Genomic DNA, 24113 nt, shown 5'->3' with positions numbered 1-24113 from the left:
TATCTATTTCCATTTATCTTATTTGTCATATATCATATTGATAGCTAGATGACAGCCCAGACTGTGGTCCAGTAATAATTCAGTTGGAGATCAATCCCATTAGCGTGTGTATATATGTATGTAGTAATAACCCTGTGAACTGGAGCAGAAATCTATTTGGTGGTTTGTTGATCTGCGTCTATAGGATGATGCTAGGGGCTACATGCAGACAAGCTCCTTACTTGTTTCTGAGTCCCATCAGGTGTAGCGTGTTTTACAATTCACAGAAGCCAGATTCATGTATATTATTAAAGTACAATGAAACCAAGTTATGTGTATAGATTAGGTCCGTGGACCCAGGATCCCCACAAATCATAGTACACTGCCTGAAAGGCATGCACCAGGAGGGATGCTTGTATTGAGCACTCAATATTGCATTGACCCATAACATATACAGTAGTAAAGTTAATCTGTCATGCAAAAGTTATTGGCTGCAGATAAAGGCATGGTGAAAATTTGCCTATGCTGCAGTTGAACACTGGGTAACAGCTACCCTATTGTGCTGTAGTCTCTGAGACTTTTATCAGGGATGCCGTTGTGATTAAAGCACTAGTCCACATTACCATGTCTTTCATCATGGGTAAACGTGACCAAGGAAGTATGCCTTTACACACACCATTTTCATATATGATACAGATGTTCCAAAGACATTCTAAATAGTCAGTCCTGAGACGCTGGGATCTGTGCGTAAAGTACAAGAGGGGGGACAGGCAGAGACAGCTTTCTGTCCACAGAAACTGACTGGTTGGCGTCCCCTCCCAGCACACAGCAAAAACTGCACAGCTGCCAGCAGAGTGGAGATTTCTTTGTCTGTGTAGAGTTGTCACCTGATGGTGATGGGAAGGGGGAGGAATATGGACAGCTCCTAGGCTGCTATTCAGTCTAACCAAGCTGCATAAGACATAAGCACAGGAAGTCAGCATTGCAAACCCAGCCAACTGTTATTAAATAAAAAAGAATAATGCAAAAATGTATTGCAAACAGGGCACGCATTTTTGTGCATTGCAAATTGGTTGGTGCTCCGCCCACTTCAGACAGGAAGGGGAGGTATCAGATAGACATGTGGCCATATTTTGCACTGATTAGACAATCTAATGACTCCACCTATCTGTAAGTAATGAGCCAGCAACTGTCTCAAGCAGTACCTTGGACAGCAGCCTTAAAGAGACTCCGTAACAAAAATTGCATCCTGTTTTTTATCATCCTACAAGTTCCAAAAGCTATTCTAATGTGTTTAGGCTTACTGCAGCACGTTCTACTATCACCATCTCTGTAATAAATCAACTTATTTCTCTCTTGTCAGACTTGTCAGCCTGTGTCTGGAAGGCTGCCAAGTTCTTCAGTGTTGTGGTTCTGTGATGCATCTCCCCCCTCCAGGCCCCTCTCTGCACACTGCCTGTGTGTTATTTAGATTAGTGCAGCTTCTCTCTGCTCTATTATCTTTTACAAGCTGGATAAATCATCCTCTGAACTGGCTGGGCTTTCACATACTGAGGAATTACATACAGGCAGAGCTGTCTGCACTCTGCAGGAAGAAACAGCCTGACACTTCAGTGGAAGATAGCTGCAGGGGGAAAGAAACACACAAATGATCTCTTGAGATTCAAAAGGAATGCTGTATACAGCCTGCTTGTGTATGAATGTATTTTCTATGTGTGGACATACTGTACATCAACCTACTTCCTGTTGTGGTGGCCATTTTGTTTGTTTATAAACAAACTTTTTAAAACGGTTTTTAACCACTTTTAATGCGGCGAGGAGCGGCGAAATTGTTACAGAGGGTAATAGGAGATGTCCACTAACGCACTGGTATGTTTACTTTTGTGCGATTTTAACAATACAGATTCTCTTTAACCCAAACCTGAAATGAAAAATAAGGCCCCGTTCACACTGACGATAGCAAAACGCTAGCAATTATTGCTAGTGTTTTTGCTGCAGTGATATTTTTTTAGCGATAAATGCGAAAAAAATCACAGTACATTTTTTGTGATTTTTGAGCAATCGCGATTCGTATTTTAAATACATTGCAACCGCGATTGCTCTAAAATTGCGAAATATGCTGCATGTAGTGCGTTTTCGTTTACCGTGAATTGCGGCGATCACAGCAGTGAGATTATTGCCGTATAGCTTGCATCGGACTAGTGCTTTAAAAATCACTAGCGATCGCCAGCGATTCAGTGTTCAACAGTAAACTGCTGCTAATCGCCTCAGTGTGATGGGGCGATTAGACATGTCATACTTACCTGTGCGTAGTCTGCTTATCAATCTCCATCTCCTTGTCCTGTTCACTGTGATTAATGGCATTCTCCGTCCACCATTTTAAAAAAGGCGATGACCCTGTAACAGCTTCTGGGCCGGTAATATTGCTTGAGCCATAGGGAAACATGGACATTACCTTGAACTTTAGTTTCCCTTTCAGTTATAACTGACAGTAAGGGCTGGTTCAGACGGGCGTTTTTGTGGCGTTTAACGCAGCGTTTCAGACGCAGCGTTTTTTGGGCTCTACTGCCATCCCATGCAAGTAAATGGGAGCGTTTAGAGCTGGCTTTTGCAGGCTTTCATGAAAGCCTGGCAGTAGATCCCAGCGTTGCGTCTAGTCTCAAAAGCAACATGCTGCTTTCAAAGGCGGTAAACGCGAGGAAACAATAGCAGAGACCAGAACTGCTAGCCTTGAACGCTTTTCAAAAGCTTTCAAAAGCTAGCTTTTAAACGCTGGCGTTTAAACGCTGGCGTTTGAACGCAATGCCAAGCAAAAGCTCAGCAGACGCCCGTGTGAACCAGCCCTAACTGATATAGTGAAAATGGGCCCTAAGTTTTTTCAGCTTCTGGAGAGACAAGTCTGACAAATCTTGTCAGAACTGGAAGGAATCGTTGTAAGAAGAAAATGGTGAGCTTCTGAAAGGAATGGACAGCGAGGTAAGTATGTAATATTCACTTGCAGGTACAACATGTGTTTATTTTAAATAATTTTACTCTGTTCAGGTTCACTTTAAAGAACAGTTTAATGCCACAAAGGACCTTTGGATTAATGTTGGTATACAGTAGAATTTGATCAAATGCTAGTGCAGTGCATTCACATAAGTCAGGTTAGGCGGCCCATAGCGACTGCATCAGCCGATAATCAGGCGTGTGCACGGCAACCGGCGACCCCCAACCTACGAGTGATCCACTGGGTGGATTTACTAGATCAGTTTTTCACTTACCTGGGGCTTCTGCCAGCCCCCTGCAGCCTCCCTCTGCCCGCGCCGTTACCATATGATCCTCTGGTCGAGCGCCGTGGCTACGTTTTGTTACCCCTGACTTGCAGATCGACGGCCACTGCGTGTCCTGGCCGGGAGCATACTGCGCAGGTGCAGTACGAGGTTTTCTTGTACTGTGCCTGCGCACGACGCTCCTGCTGATGGGCGCACAAACGAGGATGCGCATGGCCAGGGCCACACAGGCGCAGTGGCTGTCGACTAGCAAGTTGGCAGTAAGGAAACTTGGCCACGGCGAAGGACCGGAGGATGCGGATGCCCCAGGTAAGTGAAACACTTTTTTTTTTATTTTTTTTTATCATTTCAGGTTTCCTTTAAGTACCTGAAAAAGTTAATCTATAAAATAATTTTCATTTAATATTTAATTGCTCTTCTCTTTCAGGATCTCCTTAAACATACACCTGCTGACCACCCAGACTATCCACTGCTGCAGGACGCTCTGCGCATCTCCCAGAATTTCCTCTCTAGCATCAATGAAGATATAGATCCAAGGAGAACCGCTGTCACAACCCCAAAGGGAGAGGTGAGAGGGGCAAGGGCAGCATTGGTTTGTCCGGGAGAATGTTACTGACAGATCAGAGGTGGTTATATTCCTATTATCCAAGTCTCAATTTGCAGAAAAAAAGCTTGCTGCTAATACACTTTTCTCACTTTGCCATTATAATGTGCTCTAGGGATGGCAATGCTTAGGAAAACCCATGGAGAAGTATGAGATCAGTTTGATCAGCTGATAGATTTGTAAGGTTCTGATTTGCTGTGATGACTTTCTGGTGTAACACATGATCATGACCAGCAAATCAGAACCTTACAAATCTATCAGCTGGTCAAACTGATCATGAGTTCTCCTCGGCAGAGCACTCCCTAAGTTCTACAGCATATGAATGCACATTGTATACATAGGATAGTGTATGATAATCTCACACATACCTCTTGTATACCTCAGGTGGGTACTTACCTGGGTGAGGCAATCCAAACCACATCATTACACAAAAGCATGCGCTCCAAATGCAGATAGGGATGTAGTTTAAGCTAGTCATACACCATTCAATTATAATTGATTTTGTTTTTCAATCGATATTATGGGCTATAATCGATTGAAAAATCTGCAATGTTGATGTAATATCGATTGATTTAAAAATATTGAGCAGTGTTTGGCCAGCTTCAATTTATAGGAAACCACTGCTTGCAGTGATAAAAAGAAAAACTTTGATTCTTCTATGGCAACAATAGTTTTTATCGAATTGCTGTAAAATTGGTTAATTTTGTTGTATCGTGTTCGGCCACCTTTAAAGTGTGATGGAGTAAAATGCATCATCATCTGCAATTAGAGTGCTGGCTTTTGTGTACATTAGAAATATGCCAGAAAAACACAGAAGTGGTAAAAAATATGAACTGAATAAAAGCTGCAGGGCTGTATAGGAGTCTTACATACTCATTGCAATGAGAGTCCCCACAGCTTGGTATGATTGCTCTATTGTGGATCCATGCCTGAATGATCTGGTTGCCGGGTAGCTCATCCCATTGGCCATAGAGACCTGAATGTATCCAGTTCAGCCATTAGGGTTTGGTAACAAGCAATTGGTATGGAAGGAGTTGATTGCAGACATTTCTGTTCTCTACTCACACACAGAGTATTTTTCCAGTGGTTGCATTGAGGTAGAATTGCTGCAAATCGGAGAACCACTTGCAGTGGTTTTGGGTACACAGACGTCAGTACTAGGAAAGCTGCACTCCCTGTGTGTCCAGCAAGCAGAGTACATGTGATCTGGCCTTTTAAAGGATACCCGATGTGACTTGATGAGATAGACATGTGTATGTACAGTGCCAAGCACACAAATAACTATGCTGTGTACCTTTTTTTTCTCTGCCTGAAAGAGTTAAATATCAGGTATGTAAGTGGCTGACTCAGTCCTGACTCAGACAGTAAGGGCCTGTTTCCACTTGTGCGTTGCGATTCCGTCGCGGAAAATGCGTCAGCAAATCTGCATGTGGGTGCGGATTCGTTCGAGTTTCCATGCGGATTTTCACGCGGAATCGCTCGTGGTTTGCACTATGCGATTTTAATCATGTCAATGCCGGCAAGCATTGACATGGGTTTTTCAGCGGAATCGCACGCGGAAACTCTGGGAAAACCGCAAGATTAATACGCTTGAGGTTTTCCTATTAAATTACATTGCTGGCGATTCACGTGCGGGTGTGCGGCATGCAGATTTTTTCTGCACAGCAGACTGCACAGAATCCCGCACAAGTGGAAATAGCCCCATCCACTTGTATTGGTTATGCAAATCTGCATGCAGAAAACGCATGCAGATTCGCTCTAGTGGAAACGGGCCCTTAGTGACTACAGTGGGACCCTCACTGATAAGAAATTCCAACTATAAAACACTTTCCTAGCAGAAAATGGCTTCTGAGAGCAGGAAAGAGATAAAAAAAGGTCACTAGTCCATACATTTTAGCTCTGGCATACTTCAATGAATGTGTCATTGAGCAAAAACAATTAAACAGTTAAAACTTAAAAGTAGATTTAAACATAAAATAAAACTGTGGAATATCTTAAAAAGTCATTTTTAGGAGAAGGAAGATTCATTACTTTATTTTCGCCTTGGGTGTCCTTTAAAACTGTCTTTATTTGCTAATAAAGCTGTAATTATTAATGCTTATTTTGCAGAGTCGGCAGCTTATAAAAGATGGCTTCATGGTGGAGCTCTCTGAAAACTCCCGAAAGCTGCGCCACCTCTTCCTGTTTACAGACCTCCTCCTCTGCGCCAAACTCAAGAAGGCGACCGCTGGGTATGTAAAGAGATGGGATAGCGGCTTTTCTCAATTTCTGCTTCTGACTTCTTGTTACTGGACTTCCTGTTCCTGGATAACGGTTCTACTCCTTATAAGCCATGTGACGGGGGTTCTCAGTGAACGAGTTCCATTTACCATGACCTGAATCATCCATTAAGCCAGAACCTCCATTTTGTTTATATTACCATGTGTGAAGGATTCACTAAGATGTGACCTCTGGTTCAGATTCATGATTGCATCACATTATGGGGGAACTCTAGACCATGTCCATCTGCTACAATTGTGTTGTCCATGTTCGGCAAGTCCCATTATTCACTTTTATAGGATATTGTCAAAACTATTCACTATTTTCTTACAGAAACAATTTTACATTGAGCAGAAAATACACACATAGCTGTCAGTCATGCACATTAGAGAGGGTTTTAAAGCCCAAAGGGGTTTTAGTTTTTCTTCAGGCCTTCTGCAAAATCCTAATGGTTTTGATGGTCAGTAACTTAACTGGGTAGTTATGGGAAGTGTTTTATGCACAAATCTGTAAAAATTGCATATTTGTACAGGTGCATATCCATTTAAAATTCAATCCATGCAAAAACTATTTAGATCTACTTTAAATTGGCACATTGAAAAGGAAGGATGCTGAAAATGACCATAAATTATCATAATCGTTAACCGTGTACTTGGAATTTATGTATAATTTGGCCAAACCCAGAGGTATAACGTATGATGTATATAAAGCATAGTGATGAGCCTCATAATAGTTTATCCATAGTAAAATATTGATCTCAGGTTCTTTAGATACAGTTCCCTTAATGTTTTGAATAATGTTGCTTTAACCACAAAGTTAGCATTATATATTACAGCTCTACAAGGTGAAGCAATAAACAGAAAAAAATGCTTCCGCTGATAAACACATTCATATTGAGAACCCCCTGCAGTTCCCTTCTCTTGCACTCTCTGCCTCTAACTCTCTCCCTCTGTCGCATGCTCCCTTTTTCTAACGCACCGCTACCTTATTCACTCAGCTTCTCTTCTGCCTTATTCTCCCGGCCTCCCCTCTGCCTCATTCTCCCAGCCTCCCCTCTGCCTCATTCTCCCAGCCCCTCCTCTGCCTCATTCTCCCAGCCCCTCCTCTGCCTCATTCTCTCGGCCTCCCCTCTGCCTCATTCTCTCAGCCTCCTCTCTGCCTCATTCTCTCAGCCTCCTCTCTGCCTCATTCTCTCAGCCTCCCCTCTGCCTCATTCTCTCAGCCTCCCCTCTGCCTCATTCTCTCAGCCTCCCCTCTGCCTCATTCTCTCAGCCTCCCCTCTGCCTCATTCTCTCAGCCTCCCCTCTGCCTCATTCTCTCAGCCTCCCCTCTGCCTCATATCTGCCTCATTCTCCCAGCCCCTCCTCTGCCTCATTCTCCCAGCCCCTCCTCTGCCTCATTCTCTCGGCCTCCCCTCTGCCTCATTCTCTCGGCCTCCCCTCTGCCTCATTCTCTCGGCCTCCCCTCTGCCTCATTCTCTCGGCCTCCCCTCTGCCTCATTCTCTCGGCCTCCCCTCTGCCTCATTCTCTCGGCCTCCCCTCTGCCTCATTCTCTCGGCCTCCCCTCTGCCTCATTCTCTCGGCCTCCCCTCTGCCTCATTCTCTCGACCTCCCCTCTGCCTCATTCTCTCGGCCTACCCTCTGCCTCATTGTCTCGGCCTCTCCTCTGCCTCATTGTCTCGGCCTCTCCTCTGCCTCATTGTCTCGGCCTCTCCTCTGCCTCATTGTCTCGGCCTCCCCTCTGCCTCATTGTCTCGGCCTCCCCTCTGCCTCATTCTCTCGGCCTCCCCTCTGCCTCATTCTCTCGGCCTCCCCTCTGCCTCATTCTCTCGGCCTCCCCTCTGCCTCATTCTCTCGGCCTCCCCTCTGCCTCATTCTCTCGGCCTCCCCTCTGCCTCATTCTCTCTGGCCTCCCCTCTGCCTCATTCTCTCGGCCTCCCCTCTGCCTCATTCTCTCGGCCTCCCCTCTGCCTCATTCTCTCGGCCTCCCCTCTGCCTCATTCTCTCGGCCTCCCCTCTGCCTCATTCTCTCGGCCTCCCCTCTGCCTCATTCTCTCGGCCTCCCCTCTGCCTCATTCTCTCGGCCTCCCCTCTGCCTCATTGTCTCGGCCTCCCCTCTGCCTCATTGTCTCGGCCTCCCCTCTGCCTCATTGTCTCGGCCTCCCCTCTGTCTCATTGTCTCGGCCTCCCCTCTGTCTCATTGTCTCGGCCTCCCCTCTGCCTCATTGTCTCGGCCTCCCCTCTGCCTCATTCTCTCGGCCTCCCCTCTGCCTCATTCTCTCGGCCTCCCCTCTGCCTCATTCTCTCGGCCTCCCCTCTGCCTCATTCTCTCGGCCTCCCCTCTGCCTCATTCTCTCTGGCCTCCCCTCTGCCTCATTCTCTCGGCCTCCCCTCTGCCTCTTTCTCTCGGCCTCCCCTCTGCCTCATTCTCTCGGCCTCCCCTCTGCCTCATTCTCTCGGCCTCCCCTCTGCCTCATTCTCTCGGCCTCCCCTCTGCCTCATTCTCTCTGGCCTCCCCTCTGCCTCATTCTCTCTGGCCTCCCCTCTGCCTCATTCTCTCGGCCTCCCCTCTGCCTCATTCTCTCGGCCTCCCCTCTGCCTCATTCTCTCGGCCTCCCCTCTGCCTCATTCTCTCGGCCTCCCCTCTGCCTCATTCTCTCGGCCTCCCCTCTGCCTCATTCTCTCGGCCTCCCCTCTGCCTCATTCTCTCGGCCTCCCCTCTGCCTCATTCTCTCGGCCTCCCCTCTGCCTCATTCTCTCGGCCTCCCCTCTGCCTCATTGTCTCGGCCTCTCCTCTGCCTCATTGTCTCGGCCTCCCCTCTGCCTCATTCTCTCGGCCTCCCCTCTGCCTCATTCTATCGGCCTCTCCTCTGCCTCATTCTCTCGGCCTCCCCTCTGCCTCATTCTCTCGGCCTCCCCTCTGCCTCATTCTCTCGGCCTCCTCTCGGCCTCCCCTCTGCCTCATTCTCTCGGCCTCCCCTCTGCCTCATTCTCTCGGCCTCCCCTCTGCCTCATTCTCTCGGCCTCCCCTCTGCCTCATTCTCTCGGCCTCCCCTCTGCCTCATTCTCTCGGCCTCCCCTCTGCCTCATTCTCTCAGCCTCCCCTCTGCCTCATTCTCTCGGCCTCCCCTCTGCCTCATTCTCTCGGCCTCCCCTCTGCCTCATTCTCTCGGCCTCCCCTCTGCCTCATTCTCTCGGCCTCCCCTCTGCCTCATTCTCTCGGCCTCCCCTCTGCCTCATTCTCTCGGCCTCCCCTCTGCCTCATTCTCTCGGCCTCCCCTCTTCCTCATTCTCTCGGCCTCCCCTCTGCCTCATTCTCTCGGCCTCCCCTCTGCCTCATTCTCTCGGCCTCCCCTCTGCCTCATTCTCTCGGCCTCTCCTCTGCCTCATTCTCTCGGCCTCCCTCCTGCCTCATTCTCTCGGCCTCCCCTCTGCCTCATTCTCTCGGCCTCCCCTCTGCCTCATTCTCTCGGCCTCCCCTCTGCCTCATTCTCTCGGCCTCCGCTCTGCCTCATTCTCTCGGCCTCCCCTCTGCCTCATTCTCTCTGGCCTCCCCTCTGCCTCATTCTCTCGGCCTCTCCTCTGCCTCTCCTCTGCCTCATTCTCTCGGCCTCTCCTCTGCCTCATTCTCTCGGCCTCTCCTCTGCCTCTCCTCTGCCTCATTCTCTCTTCCTTCCCCCTACCTCATGCTCCCGGCCCCTCCTCTGCCTCATGCTCCCGGCCCCTCCTCTGCCTCATGCTCCCGGCCTCTCCTCTGCCTCATGCTCCCGGCCTCTCCTCTTCCCTTATGCTCCCGGCCCCTCCTCTGCCTCATGCTCCCGGCCCCTCCTCTGCCTCATGCTCCCGGCCTCTCCTCTGCCTCATTCTCTCTGGCCTCCCCTCTGCCTCATTCTCTCGGCCTCTCCTCTGCCTCTCCTCTGCCTCTCCTCTGCCTCATTCTCTCAACCTCCCCTCTGCCTCATTCTCTCTTCCTTCCCCCTACCTCATGCTCCCGGCCTCTCCTCTGCCTCATGCTCCCGGCCCCTCCTCTGCCTCATGCTCCCGGCCCCTCCTCTGCCTCATGCTCCCGGCCTCTCCTCTGCCTCATGCTCCCGGCCTCTCCTCTGCCTCATGCTCCCGGCCTCTCCTCTGCCTCATGCTCCCGGCCTCTCCTCTGCCACATTCTTTTGGCCTTCCCTCTGCCACATTCTTTTGGCCTTCCCTCTGCCTCATTTTCTCTGCCTCCCCTCTGCTTCATTATCTCCCCCCCCCCCCCCCCCCAATCCTTCGTCTTTGCTGTCGTTCCCCCACTCAGTTTTCCTGTTTTTTTCCCTCTCTGTTCACTCTTTCCATCCCTTCTCTCTGTTTTCCCCTCTTCTTACTCCTCTCTCTTCCTACCTCACTGCCTCATTAACCAGTCTCGCCCCCCTCTGTTGGTATAAAGGGCTTCGCTACGTACATCTAAACCTTTCTAGCAGCTGCCAAGGTGACGGGAGTTACATTTTGACATGTATTGTTAATTAACCTTGTTGCCATACAAATAAAATTTTCACGGCTATGTCTGCAGGGATTCGGCGAACCAGCATGGGCCCCAGGGCAGGCAAGCTGTGAGCAGCTTTAGCATACCTATCCACAGGAAAATACTACTCGGACAGTAAGCTATTCACTATTAGATAGTAACTTAATACTCTTGAGACTGTTGGCATCCATAATTATGGCTACAATGTAATACAAAATGTCCTCTAGGTGTTGCCCTTTTAATCTATCACACGTGTCCAGGCACTGCTGAACCATCTGAGAGTGCTGGCTCTTTGCAGCTATTTGCAGTGGAGTACAAAATGTATGCTTTAATATGGCAGTATAAACTGAGCTAATAGGAAACAAACACAGGACAAAAATCGGCATGTTATTGTGATCTACTGTACATCCTAGCTTTTGCAATAAATATAGTTAATGTATAGTTAAAGCCTCTAACTGCCTGGAGCTTGTAGCCATAAACTTTAAGGTTTTGGAATTTGTGCTTTTTTTTTACCTGATCCTATGACTAGAGTTGATCCTTCAGATTGGCCACAAATAGTAACAGAAAGTTATGCAGCAGGCCAGACCTATAGACATGAAATGCGTCAGTTAATATGACAGCTGTCGCTACTATAGTGGTGCTGGCTGTGGTTTCTTGCAGCCTAGGTGTTTTATTCCTTAATGCGGACCTGGACTCAGAACTTCCTTCACAGAACTTAAGCAACAGCGTAATAACCTTTACAGGAAAAAAACATTTCTTTGTTACAGCTGATACAAATCCTGCAGTTTGTCTTACTTATCAGGGTTGTGGAGTTGGTACAAAAATCAACTGACTCTGACTCCTCAGTTTTATGAAACCACCGACTCCAGCTACAGGTACCCAAAATTGCTACAACTCCTCGCCTCCGACTCTACAGCCCTGAGTGTCTACTTCCTGTTTTTATGGAAGTAGACATAGGGTTAACATCCTGTGTTTACAAATTAGCTGCTCTGCCGATGCAGCCAGCTGACACAGCTGTGAGATCAGATTACAGTTGTGATTAGTCACAGATGAGGGGAAATTAGACATGCTCTTCTCTGTTTTCTTTCTGTCCTGTGCAAGAGTTCAGGTCCACTTTATTCCTGTCAAATCTGTTCTGTGGCACTCAGATGTGGTAATACGCTGACCTGGCTCTTTCTGCATCCTGAGGCTTTCCTTTCTGCAGAAACATGCAGCTTCTTTATCTTGCCATATTTGTGTTTAATTAGTACTGTACATGAGTACTAGAAACTCCTTCTACTTGAATGACGCGGTGTTGTATCCTTGTTAATAACAGTGGCAACCTTTAGCTTTAAAAATGCGGATCAGCTGTCCTTATTTCCTCTACAGGTCAGAAGTCAGATTCCCCTGATCACAGTAAAGTCAAATATTCACAGATTTGCCAAAGCATTAAAGCCACCTGCCCAATATTGTATGTCTCACTGTGCTGCCAAAGCAGCCACGGCCCATCAAGACATGGACTCCATAAGACTCCTAAAGGTGCCCTCTGACCTCTTGAGTCGTTAGTAGCAGGTCTCCTGACTTCTGTAAGTTGTGAGGTGGAGCCTCCATGGATTGGACTTCTTTACTAGCACCTCCCATAGATACTCGATTGCATAGCTCCCAACTGTCCCTCTTTTGGAGGGACAGTCCCTCTTTGGGAGCCCTGTCCCCCTGTCCCTCTTTCCTCCTCATTTGTCCCTCTTTCAGAACTTTGTCCCTCTTTCTATGTAAATATACATATTTCTCTGCTAAAAGATGTGTTTAATTGACTCTAAACTTTATTCCGATCCTTTAAATTGATATATTACTAATTTTAAAATGCTAATATGAAGGAAAATGAACCCGGATAGAAAGGACCAGTGTGGTTTGAATTATAAAACATATTTTTCTTATGAAATCTTTATGGTATGCGTGACTAGGGGTGTGACAGGGGCATGATTAGGGGTGTGGTGGGGGCGTGGCTTAAGTGTCCCTCTTTCTCATCTCAAAAAGTTGGGAGGTATGTCGATTGGCCTGAGATCTTAGGAATTTTGTGGACAATAGAAACCAGATTCATGATACCAGGACACTTTCTATTGCTCCATGTTCCAGTTTTGATACTAATGTAGCCATTTGAGGTCCTTTCAGCAGTGAACAGGGACAACATAGGCTCCCCTGATTGGTTTGCAGCTACACAGCCCCATAATAGTTAAGGATACACTGGGAGTTCTGACATCTTTCCCTCATGGCTAGCATTACTTTTTTACAGCAATTTTTGATACAGTAGCTTTTTTGTAAGATGAGACCAGATGGGTTACTCGTCCCTTTCCATGTACGTTAATCAGCCTGGGGTACCCTGACCTTGTCACCAGTTCACAAGTTGTCCTTCCCTGGACCACTTTTGGTACATATTGACCTGCCAAGGTACTCAGTTGTTCAGCCATCACAATCTGGCCCTTGTCAGAGTGATCCAGATACTTAAAGGTAACCCTAACTGAGAGGGATATGGGTGTTTCCTTTTAAACAATACTAGTTGCCTGGCAGCCCTGCTAATCTCTTTTGCATCAGTAGTGGCTGAATCACACACCTGAAACAAGCATGCAGCTAATCCAGTCTGAGAGTCCATATCCTTCTCAGTTTAGGTTCCCTTTAAGGCTTGCCCATCTTTTTTGTTTCTAACACATTGGACATGATTCACAAAGCTTTTTCGCCTGTTTTCCTCTGTTTTCACCTTATCTATGTTACATTTTTATGCTCCCAAAAAGCAAAATATAATATAATTAAGTTAAGAAAAGTAATATTGAAATGAAGTTAATCAGGAACAAGTTATGTTGAGTGATGATTATTTTGCTTGTAAATGTGCTGAAAGGTTATTTTTATCAATTACGGTAGGTGATAAATAAGTCATTTATGAGAAGTTTTTTGAATAGAGCCTATTGCCTCCACGAACTGACTGGTCACTTGCTGCCTAATATAACCCACCCTCTGACAGGTGCCAATGTGAGAAGATAATCATATTCATTTAACCAGTGAGGTTCCGTTCACATCATCAAACGCTGATGGCCGTGCGTTCGGAACCCAACGCGTACGAATGCACGCCATCTGCGTTGGTATGGGTTGCATGGCTGATCCCATTCACTAAAAGTGAATGGGTCAGCCGCACGTTTTGTTAAAAAATGTGTGCAGCATGTGTTTGCGGACTGGTCCGGAACGCATGAAGTGTGAAGATCAGACAGCGCAGTCTATGCACTTTCTGATGTTGTGCGTGTCGGCCTCCTGCACGCATTGCCGAAATCCATACGGCAACGCGTGCAGTGTGAACGGGGCCTTAGTGGTTTTAACTGATCAGTGTAAATGGTTGCAATGGTGTTACCTGCTCTGAATAAACGCACCTTTCTTGTAATGCTTTACTGAATAAGCCTGATTGTTTCTGTACTGCTTTTCAGATGACATAAATGTTTTACAAACAAGTCTAAAGCGCAATCTACACTATACGATTCTTAATGTGATCCGATTACGATTATATTTACGATCCATTAAATCCGACACGTCCGATCGGGATTCAATTCTATTCAATTTGCCATTGCAAAACAATGGCAAATCGAATTGAATCGAATCCTGATCGGACATGTCGGATTTAATCGGATCGTAAATAGAATCGTAATTGAATCGCATTAAGAACCGTATCGTGTAGATTGGGCTTTAGGAATAGTTCCCATTAAGAGTGCAAATTGTGATTGCGGCGTACAAAATTTCACGTTTTATTGCGATTTGCCCTTGTGATTCCCGTTCAATAGAAAGAGAATTACAACACAATCGTCCTTGCAAGCAGCGTGTTTGCGATTTGTTCAAATAGCAAACACTGCAGTGGGAATGAGCCTATAAGGATACATTATCGGCATCACTTTGCTCATCAGCAAAGCACTATAAAAGCACCCAGTGTGAACCAGCACTTAGGCCTCATTCACACTAGAGCATCTTACAAGCGATTTCAGCAGCTTTTTCAATCGCTGGCGAATGCTAGCATTTTGAAAAGCGCTACTGTATTGTGTATGGCAGTGTTCACACTTCGCGATCGCCAGCGATTTGCTGAAATCACAAAAGTGCTGCATGCAGCATTTTTTTTGTGCGATTTTGGAGCTGTTGTGGTTCAGTGTTATAGAATTGCAAATGCAATTGCTCCAAAATCATTTTTCTGTATAGTGAAAAATCACTGGAGAATCACTTTGCAAAACGGTAGTGATTTTGCTAGCGTTTTGCGTTTCCCAGTGTGAAGGAGGCCTGAGGGGCCTGTTTATAATGATGGCAAACCGGCTGCTGTAAAAGTATTTGTACCTTTCAGAATGACAGACTTATCAAGGTGCGATGAATTGCTGCATTTCATCCTTGTTTCCAAATGTATAATGTATAAGAGTACCAGTTTCAAAAGAAATGACTCAATTGATCGAACTCTAGATAAATCTACTTGTGCTGAAAAAAAAAAAACCACCAATTTCATCAGAAATCTATGAGCACCCTGATTGCCAATTAATAGATTACCAAGTAGTATTGCTACCATTGTTGTTAATATCACAGGCTACAATGGAGGTGGTGTGTTTTTTTTTTTTTTTTTTTTTTTTTTTTTACGCATTCTGTTTACCAGATTGCAACAGATTGCCTCTAATAAGTAGCGGTACACTAACATAATACGCATCAATGAGCCGTGTACCGGTCCTTTTTTGCAATAGCAATGGCTGGTGATCAAGTAGACAGAGCTGTGTACTGCCAGTTCAGGGTAATTATAGTACTGGCAGTCTGAGAACAAAATCCGACGGTGAGCAATAGAGAATAGAGCTGGCACTAGAGACTGCAACAGGGTACTTCCTTTAGGCCAATGCCAACACCTGTGTTCCCAGTGAAAGATATGCAGTAGTTCAAAGGAGAGTAGCAGTGAGAATTGTCACAGCCTGACAGTCGTTTCAGTATTTAGCCTGTGATGAAGTGGGTGACTGCAGACTGGCTGTCAGGCTGTGACACCTATCCGCCTACCTACCACTTCTGATATGTACTGTATGTACCATACTTCTGCAGCCATTGAATAAAAGCCTGAATTGCAAGACTTACAGTTATGCTTATAAGTTTACATACCCTGGCAGAATTTGATTTCTTAACCATTTTTCATAGAACATGAATAATAACACAGATTGTTTTCACTCATGGTTAGTGGTTGGCTGAAGCCATTTATTGTCAAACAATCATGTTTACTCGTATAAATCCTAATCACAACACAAACTATCCAAATGACCCTGATCAAACCTTTATATGCCACAGTTCTTAATATAGTGTGCTGCCACCCTTTAACATCGTTAACAGCTTCAAGTTTTTTTTTTGTAGTAGTTGTGGATAACGTTCTTTATGATGGCAAAGCAGCCCATTCTTCCTGGCAAAAAGTTTCCAGTTCCCCTAAATTATTGGGCTGTCTTGCATGAACTACATGTTTGAGGTCTCCCCAGATTGGCTCAATGATATTGAGGTCAGGATACTGAGATGGCCACTCCAGAACCTTCACTTTTTTTTTTTTTTTTTGCTGTAGCTAAAGACAGGTCCACTTGACCTTATGTTTTGGATCTTTGTCAGGTTGGAATGTTTAGCTTACTGTTTAATGAGTGCAAATTTTCCTCCAGGATTTTTTTTGATAAGTTACTGCATTCATATTATCATCAATTCTGACCAAATTGAATGTGCCCTTGTAGCTCACACATCCCCAAAATATCAGGTATCCACCACCATGTTTCACAGTAGGGCTGGTATACCTTTCTTCATAAGCCTTGTTGACTCCTCCCCAAATGTAGCATTTATGGTTGTGGCCAAAAGGTTCAATTAAAGAGACTCTGAAGCCTAATAAAATACTTTGTTACCTTCTACTTATATTCCGCAATATCAGCAGTCCTGAAACGCCGCAGTCTCACGGGAGAACGATGCCTCTATACCCCCGAAATCCCGGGGCAAAAATCCACGACTTTCAATGTCATGGATTTTTCTGCCCGGGGAGGTAGAGCTTAGCACTGTAGCTCTGCCTCTACTGAAGTCAATCACTGGGTGGATCTCTGCCTCTCCCTGCCCCCCTCTGAGATTGAGAGTGTCAGGGAGAAGTGGCGATCAGCAGAGATTGACTACAGTAGAGGCAGAGCTACAGCACTAATCTTTCTTTCAGGAAGCGCTCCCCGATTTTTGCCCCAGGGATTTCGGGGTATAGAGACATCGTTCTGCTGCATGACTGCGGCGTTTCAGGACTGCTGATATTGCTGAACATAAGTTGAAGGTAAAAAGAAGTATTTTATTAGGCTTCAGACTCTCTTTAAGTCTTATCACTCTAAATGATTTTGTGCCAGAAGGTTTGAGGCTTGTTTTTGTGCTGTTTAGTTGGTCTACCTGACCATGGTTTGGTTTCAACAGAACCCATCATTTTCCACTTCTTAATTCGAGTTTCAACACTGCTGATTGGCATTCTCAATTCCTTGGATCATTTTTGAAATCCCTTTCCTGTTTTATAAAGTTCAACTACCTTTTTTTTGCAGATACTTTGACATTTCTTTTGCTTTCCACATGACTTAGAATCTAAAAAACATCAGTGCAACACTTGAGGAAAGATGCAAGTGTTTGTCAGGAATCTAGAAACGCGTTGACTTTTTATACACACCTACTACAAGCAAACAGATCACAGGTGAAGATGGTTACCATTACTAGCCATTGAATCCTGCTTTTGTCAAGTTGTGTGCATGATATTCGGCCAAATCACCAGGGTGTGTAAACTTTTGATCAGGGTCATTTGGGTAGATTGTGTAGTAATTATAATGTATATAGATGAAACACAGTTGTTTGGCAATAAATGGCTTCAACCAACCACTAACCATGAGCGAAAGAGAAGTTGTTGTCGTCATTCATATTCAGAAATCATAAATTCTGCCAGGGTAAACTCTGATGACCTTATAAATTTGGCATCATAAAAGTGGCAATCGGGTTTTAAAAAGTGAAACATTGTTTTCCACATTTTAATTAACAAGTCATCTAGTCTGCCTTCTATTCTCTTTTTATTTAGTGAAAATTGAGAGAAGAGAGAGTTGGCACAAGGATGAAGTTTGGTTTCAGTGTACAGAAAAGAATTTAGATTTCTTGTAGTTTTCTCCTGACTGACTGATCGCTGTGTAAACACGCTTGTCTTCTGTGAACAGGAAACACCAGCAGTATGACTGTAAGTGGTACATCCCTCTGGCAGACCTGGTGTTCCCCTCCGTGGAGGAGTCCGAGCCCATCCCCCAGCTGCACGCAGCACCGGACCACGAGATAGAGGAGATGAAGGCGAAAATCTCTGTCATTAAGGGCGAGATCCAAAAAGAAAAGGTCAGTATGTGCTGCAGTGGCATTGCTTTACCGGGGACCAGTGATTCCTGGGGGGGCAGGGCTGGTGCTACCATAGAGGCAAAGGAGGCAATTACCTCAGGGCCCCAGAGCCTGTAGGGGCCCCCAGTGGCTGCAAGAGGAAAAAAAATTTAAAAAGACCTTATAGTTTTTGAGAAAATCGATTTTAAAGTTTCAAAGGAAAAAAATATACATTTAAAAACCCGCTGACTTTAACCACTTAAGGACTGCAGTCATAAAACCCCTTAACCTGCTGAGCGGTCTGGACGAGCTCAGCTCGTCCAACACCGCCAGAGGCTGCCGCTCAGGCCCTGCTGGGCCGATTTTTGTCAAATAAAAAGCAGCACACGCAGCCGGCACTTTGCCAGCCGCGTGTGCTGCCTGATCGCCGCCGCTCTGCGGCGATCCGCCGCGAGCAGCGGCGAAAGAGGGTCCCCCCAGCCGCCTGAGCCCAGCGTAGCCGGAACAAAAAGTTCCGGCCAGCGCTAAGGGCTGGATCGGAGGCGGCTGACGTCAGGACGTCGGCTGACGTCGATGACGTCACTCCGCTCGTCGCTATGGCGACGATGTAAGCAAAACAAGGAAGGCCGCTCATTGCGGCCTTCCTTGTTTATTCTGGGCGCCGGAGGCGATCGGAAGAACGCCTCCGGAGCGCCCTCTAGTGGGCTTTCATGCAGCCAACTTTCAGTTGGCTGCATGAAATAGTTTTTTTTTAATTTAAAAAAAACCCTCCCGCAGCCACCCTGGCGATTTAATCAGAACGCCAGGGTGGTTAAGGACCAGAGCCTTTTTTTCCATTCGGACCACTGCAGCTTTCACGGTTTATTGCTCAGTCATACAACCTACCACCTAAATGAATTTTACCTCCTTTTCTTGTCACTAATACAGCTTTCTTTCGGTGCTATTTGATTGCTGCTGCGAGTTTTACTTTTTATTATATTCATCAAAAAAGACATGAATTTTGTCAAAAAAATGACTTTTTTAACTTTCTGTGCTGACATTTTTCAAATAAAGTAAAATTTCCTATACATTTGAGCGCGAAAGTTATTCTGCTACATGTCTTTGATAAAAAAAAAAACCATTCAGTGTATATTTATTGGATTGGGTAAAAGTTATAGCGTTTACAAACTATGGTGCCAAAAGTGAATTTTCCCATTTTCAAGCATCTCTGACTTTTCTGCGCACCTGTCAGGTTTCATGAGGGGCTAAAATTCCAGGATAGTACAAATACCCCCCAAATGACCCCATTTTGGAAAGAAGACATCCCAAAGTATTCAGTGAGAGGCATGGTGAGTTCATAGAAGATTTTATTTTTTGTCACAAGTTAGCGGAAAATTACACTTTGTAACAAAAAAAAACAAAAAAAAAGTTTCCATTTCTTCTAACTTGCGACAAAAAAAAATGAAATCTGCCACGGACTCACTATGCTCCTCTCTGAATACCTTGAAGTGTCTACTTTCCAAAATGGGGTCATTTGTGGGGTGTGTTCACTGTCCTGGCATTTTGGGGGTGCCTAATTGTAAGCACCCCTGTAAAGCCTAAAGATGCTCATTGGACTTTGGGCCCCTTAACGCAGTTAGGCTGCAAAAAAGTGCCACACATGTGGTATTGCCGTACTCAGGAGAAGTAGTATAATGTGTTTTGGGGTGTATTTTTACACATACCCATGCTGGGTGGGAGAAATATCTCCGTAAATGACAATTGTTTTATTTTTTTTACACACAATTTTCAATTTATAGAGATATTTCTCCCACTCAGCATGGGTATGTGGAAAAATACACACCAAAACACATTATACTACTTCTCCTGAGTACGGCGATACCACATGTGTGGCACTTTTTTGCACCCTAACTGCGCTAAGGGGCCCAAAGTCCAATGAGTACCTTTAGGATTTCACAGGTCATTTTGAGAAATTTCGTTTCAAGACTGCTCCTCACGGTTTAGGGCCCCTAAAATGCCAGGACAGTATAGGAATCCCACAAATTACCCCATTTTAGAAAGAAGACACCCCAAGGTATTCCATTAGGAGTATGGTGAGTTCATAGAAGATTTTTTTTTTTTTGTCACAAGTTAGCGGAAATTGATTTTAATTGTTTTTTTTCACAAAGTGTCATTTTCCGCTAACTTGTGACAAAAATAAAATCTTCTATGAACTCACCATACTCCTAACGGAATACCTTGGGGTGTCTTCTTTCTAAAATGAGGTCATTTGTGGGGTTTCTATACTGCCCTGGCATTTTAGGGGCCCTAAACCGTGAGTAGTAGTCTTGAAACCAAACGTCGCAAAATGACCTGTGAAATCCTAAAGGTACTCATTGGACTTTGGGCCCCTTAGCGCACTTAGGGTGCAAAAAAGTGCCACGCATGTGGTACCGCCGTACTCAGGAGAAGTAGTATAATGTGTTTTGGGGTGTATTTTTACACATACAGATGCTAGGTGGGAGAAATATCTCTGTAAATGACAATTATTTGATTTTTTTTTACACACAATTGTCCATTTACAGAGAGATTTCTCCCACCCAGCATGGGTATGTATAAAAATACACCCCAAAACACATTATACTACTTCTTCTGAGTACGGCGATACCACATGTGTGACACTTTTTTGCAACCTAGGTGCGCTAAGGGGCCTAACGTCCTATTCACAGGTCATTTTGAGGCATTTGGATTCTAGACTACTCCTCACGGTTTAGGGCCCCTAAAATGCCAGGGCAGTATAGGAACCCCACAAGTGACCCCATTTTAGAAAGAAGACACCCCAAGGTATTCCGTTAGGGGTATGGTGAGTTCATAGAATTTTTTTTTGTCACAAGTTAGCGGAAAATGACACTTTGTGAAAAAAAAAACAATACATATCAATTTCCGCTAACTTGTGACAAAAAATAAAATCTTCTATGAACTCACCATACTCCTAACGGAATACCTTGGGGTGTCTTCTTTCTAGAATGGGGTCATTTGTGGGGTTCTAATACTGCCCTGACATTTTAGGGGCCCTAAACCGTGAGGAGTAGTCTTGAACCCAAATGTCTCAAAATGACCTGTGAAATCCTAAAGATTACTCATTGGACTTTGGGCCCCTTAGCACAGTTAGGCTGCAAAAAGTGTCACACATGTGGTATCGCCGTACTCAGAAGAAGTAGTATAATGTGTTTTGTGGTGTATTTTTACATATAATCATGCTGGGTGGGAGAAATATCTCTGTAAATGACACATTTTTGATTTTTTTTTTACACACAATTGTCCATTTACAGAGAGATTTCTCCCACCCAGCATGGGTATGTGTAAAAATACACCACAAAACACATTATACTACTTCTCCTGAGTATGGCGATACTACATGTGTGACACTTTTTTGCAGCCTAGGTGCACTAAGGGGCCCAACGTCCTATTCACAGGTCATTTTGAGGCATTTGTTTTCTGGACTACTCTCCACGGTTTAGGGCCCCTAAAATGCCAGGGCAGTATAGGAACCCCACAACTGACCCCATTTTAGAAAGACGACACCCCAAGGTATTCCGTTAGGGGTATGGTGAGTTCATAGAAGATTTTATTTTTTGTCACAAGTTAGTGAAAAATGATACTTTGTGAAAAAAACAATAAAAATCCAATTTCCACTAACTTTTGACAAAAAATAAAATCTTCTATGAACTCATCATACACCTAACAGAATACCTTGGGGTGTCTTCTTTCTAAAATGAGGTCACTTGTGGGGTTCCTATACTGCCCTGGCATTTTACGGGCCCAAAACTGTGAGTAGTCTGGAAACCAAATTTCTCAAAATGACTGTTCAGGGGTATAAGCATCTGCAAATTTTGATGACAGGTGGTCTATGAGGGGCCGAATTTTGTGGAACCGGTCATAAGCAGGGTGGCCTTTTAGATGACAGGTTGTATTGGGCCTGATCTGATGGATAGGAGTGCTAGGGGGGTGACAGGAGGTGATTGATGGGTGTCTCAGGGGGTGGTTAGAGGGGAAAATAGATGCAATCAATGCACTGGGGAGGTGATCGGAAGGGGGTCTGGGGGGATCTGAGGGTTTGGCTGAGTGATCAGGAGCCCACACGGGGCAAATTAGGGCCTGATCTGATGGGTAGGTGTGCTAGGGGGTGACAGGAGGTGATTTATGGGTGTCTCAAGGTGTGATTAGAGGGGGGAAATAGATGCAAGCAATGCACTAGCGAGGTGATCAGGGCTGGGGTCTGAGGGCGTTCTGAGGTGTGGGCGGGTGATTAGGTGCCCGCAAGGGGCAGATTAGGGTCTAATCTGATGGGTAACAGTGACAGGTGGTGATAGGGGGTGATTGATGGGTAATTAGTGGGTGTTTAGAGGAGAGAAGAGATGTAAACACTGCACTTGGGAGGTGATCTGATGTCGGATCTGCGGGCGATCTATTGGTGTGGGTGGGTGATCAGATTGCCCGCAAGGGGCAGGTTAGGGGCTGATTGATGGGTGGCAGTGACGGGGTGATTGATGGGTGGCAGTGACGGGGTGATTGATGGGTGGCAGTGACAGGGGGTGATTGATGGGTGGCAGTGACAGGGGGTGATTGATGGGTGATTGATAGGTGATTGACAGGTGATCAGTGGGTTATTACAGGGAATAACAGATGTAAATATTGCACTGGTGAATTGATAAGGGGGGGTCTGAGGGCAATCTGAGCGTGTGGGCGGGTGATTGGGTGCCCGCAAGGGGCAGATTAGGGTCTAATCTGATGGGTAACAGTGACAGGTGGTGATAGGGGGTGATTGATGGGTAATTAGTGGGTGTTTAGAGGAGAGAATAGATGTAAACACTGCGCTTGGGAGGTGATCTGATGTCGGATCTGCGGGCGATCTATTGGTGTGGGTGGGTGATCAGATTGCCCGCAAGGGGCAGGTTAGGGGCTGATTGATGGGTGGCAGTGACAGGGGGTGATTGATGGGTGGCAGTGACAGGGGGTGATTGACAGGTGATCAGTGGGTTATTACAGGGAAGAACGGATGTAAATAATGCACTGGCGAATCGATAAGGGGGGGTTTGAGGGCAATCTGAGCGTGTGGGCGGGTGATTGGGTGCCCGCAAGGGTCTAATCTGATGGGTAACAGTGACAGGTGGTGATAGGGGGTGATTGATGGGTAATTAGTGGGTGTTTAGAGGAGAGAATAGATGTAAACGATGGATTTGGGAGGTGATCTGATGTCGGATCTGCGGGCGATCTATTGGTGTGGGTGGGTGATCAGATTGCCCGCAAGGGGCAGGTTAGGGGCTGATTGATGGGTGGCAGTGACAGGGGGTGATTGACGGGTGATTGACGGGTGATTGACGGGTGATTGACGGGTGATCAGGGGGGATAGATGCATACAGTACACGGGGGGGGAGGGTCTGGGGAGAATCTGAGGGGTGGGGGGGGTGATCAGGAGGGAGCAGGGGGCAGTTTAGGGACTAAAAAAAAAATAGCGTTGACAGATAGTGACAGGGAGTGATTGATGGGTGATTAGGGGGGTGATTGTGTGCAAATGGTGGTCTGGGGGGTGGGCAGGGGGGGGTCTGAGGGGTACTGTGGGCGATCAGGGGGCAGGGGGGGCAGATCAGTGTGTTTGGGTGCAGACTAGGGTGGCTGCAGCCTGCCCTGGTGGTCCCTCGGACACTGGGACCACCAGGGCAGGAGGCAGCCTGTATAATACACTTTGTAAACATTACAAAGCGTATTATACGCTTCCTATCCGGGGATCGTCGGGTTAACAACCCGCCGGCGCTTCCGATTGGCCGGCGGGTTGACGTCGCGGGTGGGCGGAGCCTATTGCCGGCAGATGTGCGTGCATCCCAGCGAGCGCGATCCCCGGCCAAAGAGTGCCTCAGGACCTGACGCCATTCTGCGTTACGTGGTCCTGGGGCTGCCACTTTGCCGCCGCCAATATGAAGTAGGCGGTCGGCAAGTGGTTAACGGTTAATAGCAAAGCCCCCTTAAATGCTAAAAACCCCAAATTTGCAGAATATATTAAGGAGATCATTGGGAATAAGAGGAATTTTGTTTTTTTTTTCAAAAAAAAAAACCTTATAGTTTTTAAGAAAATCTATTATAAAGTTTCAAAGGAAAAAAAGTATACTTTTAAATGCGGTAAATG

The 24113-nt window shown here is 45.9% G+C and overlaps 1 protein-coding gene across 7 annotated transcripts in view; it reads left to right on the top strand.

The window, feature by feature from the left end:
* Positions 1-24113, top strand: part of ABR (ABR activator of RhoGEF and GTPase) — a 669248-nt gene that overhangs the window by 512689 nt on the left and 132446 nt on the right. For 4 of the 7 annotated variants that reach the window (XM_068270303.1, XM_068270302.1, XM_068270304.1 and 1 more), the window contains 4 exons: positions 3679-3819; positions 5965-6086; positions 10661-10747; positions 17824-17992. In XM_068270303.1, the coding sequence (XP_068126404.1) occupies positions 3679-3819; positions 5965-6086; positions 10661-10747; positions 17824-17992 (519 nt within the window). The remainder of the gene's footprint in view (positions 1-3678; positions 3820-5964; positions 6087-10660; positions 10748-17823; positions 17993-24113) is intronic. The other 3 variants (XM_068270301.1, XM_068270307.1, XM_068270309.1) reach the window with 1 other exon arrangement.

Source organism: Hyperolius riggenbachi, chromosome 2 (genome assembly GCF_040937935.1).
Source record: "Hyperolius riggenbachi isolate aHypRig1 chromosome 2, aHypRig1.pri, whole genome shotgun sequence".
Classification (NCBI taxonomy): Eukaryota; Metazoa; Chordata; class Amphibia; order Anura; family Hyperoliidae; genus Hyperolius; species Hyperolius riggenbachi.
Note: the sequence above shows the minus strand (reverse complement) of the source record. Positions and strands in the feature narration are given on the sequence as shown.